This window comes from Conger conger, chromosome 7 (genome assembly GCF_963514075.1).
Source record: "Conger conger chromosome 7, fConCon1.1, whole genome shotgun sequence".
Classification (NCBI taxonomy): Eukaryota; Metazoa; Chordata; class Actinopteri; order Anguilliformes; family Congridae; genus Conger; species Conger conger.
Genome location: NC_083766.1, coordinates 32,415,007 through 32,428,618, shown reverse-complemented (window position 1 = coordinate 32,428,618; position 13,612 = coordinate 32,415,007). Strand labels below are relative to the sequence as shown.

General features: G+C 45.1%; 1 protein-coding gene across 1 annotated transcript in view; it reads left to right on the top strand.

Moving 5' to 3' along the window:
• Positions 1 to 13,612, top strand: part of traf4b (tnf receptor-associated factor 4b) — a 37,508-nt gene continuing 23,896 nt past the window's right edge. Inside the window, exon 1 of the mRNA XM_061248596.1 lies at positions 1 to 613. Within this exon, the coding sequence (XP_061104580.1) occupies positions 471 to 613 (143 nt within the window). The 5' untranslated portion in view covers positions 1 to 470. The remainder of the gene's footprint in view (positions 614 to 13,612) is intronic.

The window sequence follows — 13,612 nt, the reverse complement described above, 5'->3', positions numbered from 1 at the left end:
TTGCCCTCAGCCAGTAAGTCAGCGCGATCTCTACAGGGAGGAGGGGCGGTGCTTTGTGTACATGGCCCTAGCTACAATTAATCCTCGTCTCAAGAACTAAATCGACTGCCCTTCCTTCAACAGACATCACCGGCGTGTCTTCGGAACAACCCGTTGGCACCTTTTGGGAGACTGACAGGCATCCGATTAAACTGTTCGTTGTGCATAGATTTAACATCCAACCCTGATTAGAGGAGGCAAACACTAACTATTTGAAGTCACGTTGTAGGTGTAACCATCCACCTACAGCTGGCGTATGGACTTGAAATCTGAAGTCTCCGATTGACGGATAAATGTAGCTAGCTAACGTTATAAACATAACAAGGCAGCGAGGTTGCTACTGTTGCTAGAAAGCCGTGAAGTTGCACACACAGGAAAAAAAGAACATTTCTTTGCAGACCGCTACATTTGTAGCCAGATTTCCAGCAGGAATGCCAGGGTTCGACTACAAGTTTCTGGAAAAACCAAAGAGACGGTTCCAATGTCCTCTATGTAGCAAGACAATGCGAGAACCTGTACAGGTTTCTACCTGTGGACATAGATTTTGTGACACCTGTCTACAGGAATTCCTAAGGTAAGTCACAAATGGTCGCTTATACATTAACTGAAATGAAGTGTTTTCATTGTGTGCCAGACAGCATACCGAGAGAGGAAAGATCCTAGCAAGATCGTTCCAAAGATAAGAAACATTTTTGTTTATTTGCTGGATAGCACACTGAAAAAAATGGTCAACTTTGTTGGATTGTAGTAGACCAGTGTTGGACTACGTTGTGTCTGCCTATGTTACACCAACCGAAATTGCAGCTAGATAACCTATAACAAGCTAGCAAGCTAGCCGCGTTAGAAGAAAATTAACACGTAGACAAGGTTCAGTTTTAACCTAATACGCTAACGATCGCGCTGTGTCTGGTCAATTTATCTCAACATGCAGTTGGGTAATTCATCTAACGTTAGCTCAATGAAAAGGCAGTTGTCACTAATGTCTTGTTCAGGACCTTCTCGTCGGTGGTCGCTGGGTTCAGGGTAGACAGCAGTTCTCTGCATCTTTCAAATTTTGGGGAAATGATCAGAGGTAAACCTGGCGAATCTCCAAGTAGCCTAACCTCTTGGGTAAATGGCTACATTCACTTCATCATGAACAATAACTTAGAGCCATGTTACTTATGATAGCCTACGGTATCATTTTAATATTATAAGCTAGCTACTAATGTCATTTTAATGGTCCTGCCAGCCGTTTCAAGAACAATGCTGTCGTGCTAGGTAGTAGCTAGCTATTCGTGTTAGCATATGGCTGAATGTAGCCTACCTAAGGAAACAATTTATCTAGGTAACCAGCGACAACCGTGACCAGTGCATTGTGTTTTAAACAGTTCTACTAATTGGCTTCCTTAAGAAATGCACGGGTTTAGGCTATATATTAAACGGTGTTTTTTATTTTATTTTTTATTATTGGAACAAATATCGGTACCAGGGTGGACGTCAACAGAAACCGATGTAATATAATGGTAGGCAAATCAAGCTAAGTAGGCTACTATTTTGTCCTGTTTGCTTGCTTTTTAGTGTATTTATTTAATGTCAAGCAAATTACATTTCTCTGACGATGCTATGCATCTAAACAGCGCAAATCTCGACCCTAATCATAGCTTACCTTTATCTCTAGCTATTTAGCTATGTTAAAAGCACCTTTGATATCACCTTTTTCGAGCCACCAGGCGTTCCTGTTCAATAGCCTATATTTGTAGCAGGGGGAAGCAACGTTTTTATTGGAGCATTTAAGGTTAGATGTCTAACTAACGTTACCTTGCTCAAGGGTAACATCATCTAATTTACTGACTGGCCACATCAAGACTTCCTTTAAAAATACAATGTTAGCTATATGAATGTAAATTCAGTTTTGTCTCTTTGTTTCACACTCAAATAGTCAACATGTTTTCCCATCAATGTTTAAGAGTAAAAAAGAAGAAAGAAGGGCGGCTGTCCTTTCAGACATTTTGTATTGGCCAAAAGGCTAATGCATCAACCAATATTCGCTGGACCGAAAAATAAACAATACCGATGATAAGTGACAAAGTTGGCTAATTTATTTAGGCTACATTTGTGCTGAGAGTTAATTTCCATCCGTTTTTGGGTGTTTCTGCAGCAGGTTTAGAAGCCTGCACTTCTATAAATGCATTAATTATTAACCTAAATATGAGCAAGGAATAAGAAGCTATTTTATAACCTTGGAAAACTTGTACACTTACTTGATCTATAGTAAGATATGAATAAAATGAACTGTTTGTGTACAGACATCGCCTATCTCTTCAGATCTTTGAAGATACAACTACAACTCACATTGTCAAAAAAGAATGGACATATTGAACAATACACAGGCAATATGCATGGAAGTAATATTGACACAATCCCAGTACACATTACCAATGAATTGAAACTTTAATTTTAAAAGTTTGTTTTCTGAGGGTGTGAGCAGGGAATGTTTGGTTGGTTGCTGTTTCTGGCTTGTCTGGGGAGTTGAGGAATCTGAATGACACATGTAAAACATTATCCGGCACCAGGGTCAGGGATGAAAAACAGTGTTCTCCAAAGACCTGAGGATGGAGGGGCAGGCATGTCCACACTCTGGCAAAGGAGGGCCCTGTCATATTTTTCCCCCTCATCTGTAATTTTGCCTTGGAAGCGTAGGCTTTTGGGAGGCATAGGGCATGGGTGGGGGTGACCCTGCTACATTAGAAAAAAAATGCCTGCACTGTTATTGTGTGGTTGGTCTGTTGTTCGTTAATCATATAGTAAGATAAATGCACGTCATCACACTTCCTCACACACTTTTCATGACCCCACACATTGTAGGCCTGTGATAACACATTTCTATCCAATTGATCACACAGGGGTTTTGACAGTTTTAGTTCCTTTTTTTGTGAAGCCAATGTATATAATATGCTGGCTACATCAAAGACAATTAGCTTTGAATTGGCTCTATGATGGACCCACAATCTTGTCTGATTCTACTGAGATTTAAATATTATGGGAATAGACAGCTGCACAGTGGTAGCTGATTAGTGGGCTGTAATGGCTGACAGGTGTGTGGCGAGTTGGACCTGCTGTGAATTGGGCAGGAGGAGGTTGGATACACAGAGGAAGGGAAGTTCTCTGGTCTCTCATTTTCAATCCCCTCGCTCTACATCTGCTTCAGAAAAAGCTGTAAAAATGCTAGTTGTAAGCCTGCATGAATTATGAATTGTTCTTCAGCATCATTTATTTGTAGTGATTATATTATCTAAATAGGCCCACATAGGCTTTGCTTTGTCCCCCCCCTCCTAAAAACCCCCCAAAATGTACAGTACCTTTTTGTTTTTGTGCAATCACTTCTAGTGGTGTCACGTCTGTAAGCAGTGTTTGTTAGTGGATAAGCATTGGCCTGTCTGCCTGCTTCCTTTCCCCCTGGGGGAAACTGGGGCAATGTCAGGGTCCCTTCATCACCCGGATAGCCTGGAGAATCTCTGTTAAAAGTGCACAGTCCAACATGATGACGTAGGGTGCTTTGGGTCACATTGATAACAATCGTGTGACTTCACATTATTCCCGAGGAAAGGACTCCCAAGAGTGCCACCATCTGACTTATCCATTGGACTGATTCTGTGAAGGAAGCAGACCATCTGTACTTGGGTTACATTTTTTGCAAGCAATTATACATGTATGTAAATTTAGACTGACAATGGGTGTGTGTGTGTGTGCATGGAACCCACCAATTGTGAATTTGCATGCGTGTGTGCAGTTGTTGTATAAAATCCAGATTTTAGCCAAGCTCTGTTGCCCATGCTGTGGGCCTAGTTCTGCCCAGAAGCCCCAGTGCCGCATACTCATAGGGGTGTTGTAAGGAGCCCATGACCAAACCACCTGAGCCCACAGTCGTCATGGAGGTGTCTCTGCACAGTCTGCTGAGCAGTCTCTGTTCATGGCTGGAGTCTGGGATCAATAGATCAGAGCAAAATCCCATAGAACTGTAGCAGCCAGACAGTCACACTATCAGTCCCTGCAGAGATCAACAGAGACATGCTCCATGGAAAAACATTCTGTTTTCACCTACAGTACGTTGAATAGGTTGTCTTATTTAGCTTGTCTCCCGCATTGCCTGTGTAATTGTCATTGGCTGATAAGGTTTGTTCGGTGCGCAGTATTTAAGAAACAAACCTGACTGTCAGATAACATTTAAAAACCTTTTGAAATCATGTACGTAATTTAAACAGGCTGCAATGAGTCTTGGCTTGCATATCCACGCTCAAAGACCCACCCATGCTTAATGTGTTACACAACAAGAAAAGACCCTGATTTAAAGCGGGGCCATGAATCATAGGTCGTCTATCAGTTTTAAACTGGAGGAGAAATGATTCACTTCTATACCAGGCAATACCAGTTCTGCACTCCCATTGTGTGCTTGGCAATATGCCTATTATGTGAAAGAATATAGACGTGCGGTGGTGTTCCTTTTTAAAGACAATTATTTTAACATGCATCTCCTCAGGGATTGTAGGATGTTTCTACGAGTGCTGTGAATGTTATTTCAGCATCTTGTCCATGTTCTGTGGGAAGGCTAATGGCATGCTTCCATTATTGAGATCATTAACAGGCTTCAGAACTTTGTTTCTTTTTATTTTTCATTACTATATCTCATGTATGGAGCATGGCGTCATATCACAACAGTGAAACAAACCTCAATCTCTGTTTCTGCCTTGCTTTGTTTCTCACTCAAATGAATAAACACTGCTGCAATGTCAAACATCTCATTTCAGATTTTCAACTTTTTGAACTGAGCGCCAAAATGCATGACGGAAAAAAAAACAATACAAATCTTGGCTATTTCAGAATCAGTCGAATCGGTAAAAAAATACATTAAGAAAATGCTAGTGAGGAGGGGAGCAGAGATCACCACGGCAAGTTTGCTTGAAGGTCTTGTGGTCCATGAGCAATGCGCTTTACTAAGAAAGAAAAGAGGCCTTTAAGTGCTTGTCCGTATTTTGACACAGCTCAAAGTGCTTTTTTGAGCCTTGCCAAGTGTTCAGTGCTCCAGGGTGTTGTGCCATGTCTGAGCCAGTTTAGCTTCTTTGGTCACAGTCAGTGCAAAGAGCTGCTTGTCCTTTGATGTAAGAATGTCTTCGTTTGGGAACATGGCAACACTGTTCATCCTCATTTTGCTGCCCCCCCAGGAGCAAAGGGCCCTTTGTTTCTGAAGGAACGCCAACATCCACACCACCTGCACCATCTCTAACAACCTCCCCCATCCCCAATGCCCTGCTCCCCCGGACCACCACAGTCACCCCAAACCCTCTGTCTGGAAGCGATGGTTCATGGCGATTGCATAATGAGCTCATAACAACGGAAGGAGAGTCCTCAATGGAGAAAGGCCCTTATTGATGATGGCCAAGATAGCGGAGAGAAGAAGCTCTGTTTGTCTTCCACCTGCGAAGGGAAGGAAGGGGGACCAGTTCCTTCACATTAAAGACCAATGAATGGACCTGTGTGTGATTTATTGAGGAGCACAGGATGGAGCCTGTTTCCCCTCTGCGAGACAGTTCTGAGATAAATGGGAGCGAGAGCCCCGGTGATCCAGTGCCGTGTCGCGCGTGCCAAGTGCAGGCGGGCAGCTGGGCGTCTGAGGCCGCGTGCCCCTCAGGACGGGTGCCACAAACCTAATGAATGGCCTCATGTGAGAGCACTTTCATTCTTGCCCTCTCAGCGCAGTGAACGGTGCCATAGACTGGCAGACACGTTCTCCTGCAGGTGTCCCAAAACGGACTTCATAGAGGCTAAGAAGGGTCCTTCACACAGGTGTCTGAAATGCATTCACTTTAGGGTGCGAATGAATGCTCGTCTCCGTTTGGGGGCATTTATGAAGAAGAGGTTTAGTGTGAATTATTTGGCACCTGCGGGTGACACGGATTTACTTTTTTCAGTAGACTGTGGGGCATTGTGCCTCTGTGGCCAGTTTTAGCATGGTGAAATAAAGCATGAATTGCGGACAACAGCAGCTTGATCCTCGGAAAGGAAAGGTACACAAAGACAGAGATGACTGCCTGCATGCATGAACCTTCGCAAAAAGTAATACATGCACATCCAATAGCTTCTTCTGAAAAGAAAAATGATAATGCAGAATGGAACTGGGGTCACACTGCAATACATACTGCTCCATAAATCAAAGGCTTACTTACTTCAACAAACATGGCCAACGATTTGGTCCACACTGGGTTCAAACTAAAGTCTGTTTTTCTTTTGCATGGATGAAGCATGACTCTGTTTTGGGCTAGCTAGTTTTTACAAAAACACAGCCAAACCATTTACCACACTTAAGGACTACAAATGCGGTCTAACCTTCAACGTACTAGACACCACTACCTCATTATTTATTAGTGGGGCTGTTATGAGTTGTGTTTATGAGTAATGTTTGTGTTGGCCCTTCTCTTTCCTCCTTAAGAAAATTAATTGCACAATTCCTCTTTAGGGCCTCCGTTCCTCCAGGAACTTTGGTTGGAGGTCTGAGGCAGAAAGCTCTCACGTGTTGAGGGATTGAACTCTGCCGTCCTTAACGCCAAACAGAGCTGAAAGATCAAGGACCCCGTCGCAGAAATATGACTCTGCAAACACATTACCCACTATGCTGCCCTTGAAGACCGCTTCCAGAGTTTATGTTCAAAGGCCTTGTATCAACATGGCCGAGAGTCATACAGAGAGAGGCGTGCACACACAGAAAAACCTTATCAAAACAAGAGACGCTAAAGTGCTGGCTTGCCCCTCTGAACACACGCTCATTAATGCAAAGATGCACAAGCTCTTTGTTTTGTGCAGTTTCGTTTGAGAGTCATCATTTTCCCTTCAGCCAGTCAAGGAAAATGTTTCCTTTGTAGTATAGTGAGTTGGACTGGGATGTTTTAATCATAAGAATGACATGCTCAACAGATCGGAAGTGCTTTGTGTGTGTGTGTGTGTGGGCGTGGAGTAGATTATGTGTAGATGGTTAGAAGTTGTCTATTCAGCTGCCTTGCCCTAGTGAGCCTAAGGATTCCCATATTCCCCTTAAAAGGTGGATCTGTGCTCTGTAGTGGAGCTGTAACCTGCAAGCATAAATAACTATTTCAGGAAATGGCACTGCTTTCAGTGCATTCTGAAATGAGATTTGATTCATTTCCTGGTTCGGAGTGGACATTTTTTATTTATTTTTTAAACCATCCGAAAGCTTTTTTGGATGAAGAGATGTATTAGTGCTTCTGCCCTTGAGAGTAGCCTGATGATGTCACCCAGATCCCCCTCAGGATGATGTCATTGGGGGGGCTGGAGTTGCTGCAGAGGTCCAGCTGTGGGGATGGCATGGGGAGAGACGGAGAGAGAGAGCGTTCCATGACTTCCACACAGCTGCAGCCTGGAATTCTGGGAATACTCCGAGGAGTCATTCCACATTCTGCACAGCAGGCCCGTTCTGTTGTTGTTAAGGTCCTTTGTGTCGCTTTGTGAAATGTTCAGCATCAGCACAAGTATTTTCTCCCTAAAGAACTATACATCTATCTTTGCCATTATTCTTACAATTACAGTTGTAAAATGCGCAATAAAAAACAATTCTCAGATGGCACATTACTACTTGGGATTCATAAAAGTTGTAATCATTTCCATACGTTTTTCTCAAAAGGGGACGCTCTTAAAATTCCAAGCTAAGGGTGGGGTTTTGCAAGCAACGATTTGAACCATTTGTTTCTCGCATTTCATTTGCAGCACGCCTATCCTTCCGTAAAACAATCTTTGTCTTTTGGAACATCTTCCTTTTAGTCCGCAAGCCGAAACCCAGTTGTTTACAAATGACTGGTGAGAGCTTCAGCCAGTCCGTCACGTGGGGAGGGCTTAAACCAGTTCAACATGGGCCCAGTGAAATGTAAATATTTCAGCTATGTGTTGAAGCGCCGCTGCTTGCTAACAGCGTGCTGCGTTCTGGCCCCATGGCCTCAGCCTTTCTCCCGCACTGGAGGGCAGCCAGGTGAGGGAGCTCCTTTCCCCCAGAGGGGCTGTGGCTACATGTGCGTGGAAATAAACGACCTGTCAAATATTTCAAGGCTAAGAAGATATGGGGTCTTTACAGCTGGGAGTGGTGTCTCATCTGTTGCCGAGCGAACTCTTCCCAGACGTGTTCAACCAATCGGTCTCTCCCATACCTGTTGAACCAATCAGAGGACTCCGAGCTTTGCTGCCTGATACAAATAACTTACGGGTCATCATTCAGTTTTTGCCAGCAACATGTCAAGTAAATGAAGGAAACTTCAACTACAAATAAGGAAAAATATCTTTGAACAATTAATCTGGTGTTAATTTAAGGCACTGATTTACATGTTTAATGCATACATGTTTTAATCAATAATTGTACTTTGCCATAATTTCCACAAGACCTGCCCATTTGATCTGTGTAACTAGCTATCCCCGCAAATATATGCTGTGCAAAATGTTGATTTAGATGGATAATCAGCAAGGGCCATTAAGGGGCAGTTTAATATTGAACATTTGTGTAGCATATGCCATACATTCAGAAAAGATGCATTGTCTGGCCACAAGGCTCAGTGGAAAGAAAACATGAACCAAATGTCATTATTTCATTAGAATTATACTTATTTGTGCTTTCTTTACATTTTACACAGGTAAAAAAAAAAAAAAACATAGCAAATGTTGCAGTTCACTAGCTGATTTTCAGTCATTTCAGTTGTTTTTTTTGTTTTTTTTTTATAATGGCCGTTCCCATGATTGCTATAGGTAATGAGGTAATGCTAAGCAATGTGACGACAGAGACAGTTTTTTGTGTGCAGCATGCTTGTTGTGAGTCAAGACTGAAATGTATGGGCAGGAGTTGGAAGAAGAATGTTTTTATTAGTTATCCATGAATTACAATTAGATGCACACATGCACAGACATGAGACCGCATGCACACAGGGTGAGATTTAAACAGGCATTTAAATGTAGAAATGCTGTAGGCCATCCCTCTGTCTTGTTCTTTCCTAAACTTGGCAGTTTGGGAACATGTTTAAAGAGCTTTGCCTGCTCTTGATGTAGATGATATTTGATCTAAAATCCAGCACGGAACAGTAATGCTGTGGAAATTGTTCCTAACTACACTTTGCAATGTGTTATGAGCAATACAACATCAGCTGCTTTAACATGTTTTAAGTGTTTATATGTGATATGCGTTTTAACATGTGGCTGTGTTTATATGTGATATCAGTCATAATAATTACTTCTATATTTGGCTTTCTTACTATGGCAATGCTTTTTTAGGTCACTAATAGCAATGTTATGAAATATGAGCAAGGAAGGAAACAGCAGGGCAGTTTATCTGAAAATAATTTAATATGACAAAGGAAATTGCAGTGAAGCCTGCTTTTGTATTGTGTACTTATTCAGAAAATTGATTAATTGATTAATATTCATGCAGTGTGTCATTAGTCTCATCTGGTATTGGAATTCTTTTAAGTCGCCGTAAAAACTATCGCTAATAATAATAGTCATAGCAGAAATAATATGGCTGTTTAGAATAATAGGGTGAGTGGAAAGGGGTTTTGGGGCAGTGATTGGGTGCTGTATGGAGAGTGACAGCAGCTGTGAACAGGGCCCCATTGCATAGCTGCCACCCAGGCATGCGAGGAATCCCTGCTCGGGGTCTGAATGGGGGAGCAGCTGGCGGGACAGAGGGCAGGGGAGGGGGGCGTCTCCGTCTCGCGGGGCACCTGTCTTGGTGAAAGGACCCCTTTCTGAGCGGAACAGGTGTCGGGGAAGCCCTCTCTCAACGCCGCGCGCGCCCCAGCTCCGTCAGGAACGCATCGATGTCACGGCCCCTGCCGCTAAGCCCCCGGAAAGCGCTGGAGAGAGGTGGCTTCCTTCCTGTCTTCCTGTCTTTACCTCATCTGCCGTCCTCCGTCAGGTCTATCCCGATCGCCGTGGGAACGGTTACTGTCCCAGCGAGCACCCCGCCTCGTCTCCTCGCACACCCCAGGACAGGGCGCAGGCCCCCTGGGGCCCCCCTCCCCCTGCCCCTGCCTGCACAGATGTGACGCTAATGGAAGACCTATTCACACGCACGAGGCCGTGAAACATTTTTATTACTGTCTATTCTATTACCCGCGCTGTGGAGGAACAGCCGATCGCCCCCGAGTCACGAAAGCGGTCAGCCTGGTTCGTCTGAAGCACATTTGCGCTTTTGAAACCAAATGAGGCTAGTTTGCCCCTTTTGTGCTCTTAAAAGCATGGAGAATTGAGGCTGGTCTTGTGCTCAGGTATAAGTTGGGGCATGGGCGTAGCTGAGCTCCACTGTGTGCCTCCAGCCTGGTCTGTCTCATTCATGGCAGGCTGCTTCCTCGTCGGTGCTTGAATGGCAACAATGGCGGACGACGACAAGCCAAAGGTGGCCGCCTCCACGGCGTAAAAGTTTTGAGAGCCCGCGCTCCAGCCCGCGTGGCGGTGTTTTTGTTTTCTTTTGTCGTTCGGAAGCCCACTCTGTCGCACGACACAAAAAAAAGGCATTGAACTCTGCCCCTCAACAGCGAGTCGTTTTCTCCTAGCAACAGGGGCGGCGTTAAAGAGCGCTTTGACCGGAGAGACATGCCTGAGGAGCCTTTTCCCTTTTTTTAACACAGGGAGGTGCTTTGACGTCACTCTCCTTCTGCGCGAAAATAATGAATGGGAACGTGAATAAGAGCACATGACACTGAGAGGATGGTGGTAGGGTGGTCGTGGCGAGCTGCTTTGTGTTCTCCGACTCGTCATTAAAGCAGAAATGCATGGGCAAATGGAGGGGCGCTGGTCTCTGCCTGGCTGCCGGCATCAGGTGTGTGCTAATCGCACACACGGGAGGCAAAATTCGGGCTGCAGACAGACCTGTGTGTTGAGGGATCGACACCAGCCCCTGTCTGTCTGCTCCCTCCCTCCTCCCTCTCTCTCCCTCTCCATCTCTCTCTCTCTCCCTCTCCCTCTCTCTGTCTCTCTCTCTCTCTCCCTCTGCTTGAAGCACAAACAGCCCACCGTCCCCCTGCGCCGTTACCATGGCCACATAGCGACAGGTCTGTCCCAACTGTTGCCAAGTGAAGATGGGCAGGGTTTGTGCTGAATATCTATCATTGGAGCTGCATTGTGTAAGTCACCAAAAAACACCTAGCATTGTCTGGGCCTCCAAATGGGATGTTGGGCAGAGGGCTTAATTTTTCACTAATGGAATTGTTGAGATTTGCATATCTCAGACTGTATATACACATGTTCACTGTAAATTACTGTAATGTAATGCTCCTTTTGAGTTTTTTCTTGTCTCTCAGCCACTGAAGAGATATTTATATCCCCATGCACACATCCTAGCACAAACACTCACGCACGTTTGTGTGTACAGAAATAGGTACTCTCCACATGCTGTACACACCCTGGGGGACGCCGGTCCCCAGTTCATGCTGGCACTCCTGGCTCTGGGCGGCACGCCCTTCTCCCTCCTGCCCCCCCCAGCCACACGTACAGACACACCACACACACACAGGCACAAGCTGCATTACAGGTGTACAGCACGGGCGGGAATGCGTGGGGTTTCCTGTGTAAAATACAGCACGGCTTTATGAGCTCAGATAACAAGGGCACCCATCCCACACCTGCCTTTATTACCCTTTACTTTCCAACTTTCCAACACAAGCAGTGGGAGTGGCTGGGCCTGGCAGGGAAGCCGGTTTAAAATGGGATTGTTTCGGGAAACACGAAGGCGGTAATGTACACGCCTACCCCCTTTAACACCACCAGTCAAGGGAGTGCAATAGACATTGAAGTTCCTTCAAAGTGTCTGAAGGTGTGAGCACCAATGCAGATTTATTTTCAGTCTTCTCTAAGGAGGGTGGGAGACAGAGCTGGGTGTGTTTTTATTGTAGTTTGAAAAGTTCGACAGGAAGGGGAAAGTTAATTTTAAACAGAGTGTGGTTGGCATAATTTGCGAGAGAGGTAGAGGAAGAAAATGAGAGGGAGGGGGGAGGGTGGAAAGTCTAAAAGTTTCTATTCTATGTGGGGGTTGGTGAGTCATGGCCGATAAGATGGCTGACGTGTGCGAGCGCGTGACTGCGTAGAAGGCTATGATGATGATGATGGTGGTGATGATGATGGTGATAATGAGTAATGCAGAGGCAGGTCTCCCAGGGCGATGCAGCAGATGGAAGAGGAAGGCTGTGCGGGAGGTAAAATCATTAGCTTCACACTCTCCAGGTGTCCTGGGCCACTCTCCTGTAGGCTCACCGCCTCTCTGATCACAGTTATTCTTTTACACTTATCTGTGTGTTCATTTTAATAGATTCCCTCATACTACAGCCATTCTCTGTGAATGACTGTGTATACCTGCTATTGAGATGAACAGTTACTCACTCTGAAAGATAAAAGATAGGCCTAACTCTCAATCCTAAATGGAGGTACATAAGTCCTTTCCCCAAATGAAATGCACAGAAAGTTATTTAAATTTTTTCTGTGAATGCAAGACACTTTTTTATTTGAGCAGTTCATGTGAAATGTGGCACAAACACTAAAGAAATGCCAGCCGTAGTGCAAGAAGCAGTGTCCCCAAATCAATCCTCTACAGCTCTGCCTTAGATAGACTCCCAGCCATTGTTTCTGTAGGGCTTGGTCGATGGGGAGCTTAACCCCTGATGATTTCTACTGCCGTTTGGGACAAATGGGTTTATTTATGACAGCCTCCCCTGCCCTACCCCTGAGGTGGCTAACTCCCCATAACCGCTCCCTCCGTAAACATCACATCGGTAATCACGGCACACGGGATTCAGTCAACAGGGAGGAGGAGGGAGTGGAAGATGGTGGTTTCCAATCTCGTCCTCCCGAGGTGAGACGGTCTGCCGGTGTGCAGCCCCGATTTGCCCTGTCCTTATCTTCCCCGATTATTCTTTAACGTTATTCTCTCTCCCGTGTCTGTTTGTGGGCCTCGGGCCCTGGGGCGTTAAAATCCAGCTGTTTAAACAAGTTGGAGAATGTGGGAGAGGATTTTGGAGCATCTTTACCCAATGTGAGGGCAGGTGCAAAGCGAATAAATAATGAACAAAGCGGTGAACTCGCACACAGCCAGGTGTGCTGGGTGCTAACACTTTCCAATGGGTGTGGACCTGGACAGTGCATCTTTCTGTGCATCTCCAGTTGGAGGGGCCTGTTAGAGTTCTGCAGAAGATTACAGTGTGCAGCCTTTGCTGCTATCTTTTAGTCCCCCCCCCCCCCCATTGGGCACATCCTATCAGGGATAAATGTACTCTCTGAGTAAAATGCACTTGACATAACTGCTGTTCTCCCCATTTGGTGACCAGACGCAGAGAGGCTCTCTCTTCCTCCTCTCAGGGCTGCAACACACATAGCCCACAGTGCTCCGGGTCGCCAATGAGAACGGCTCACATCATGTGGTGTACTGTGGAAATCTTGCAGCCATGGGCAGGAACTGGTGTGTAAGAGTAGTGGACAGTAAGTAGACAGTGTCTTGTTCAATACTTCAAGGCAGACACAACAAGGATAACAGAGAGGGAATCTGCCAGCAGCCATGTTA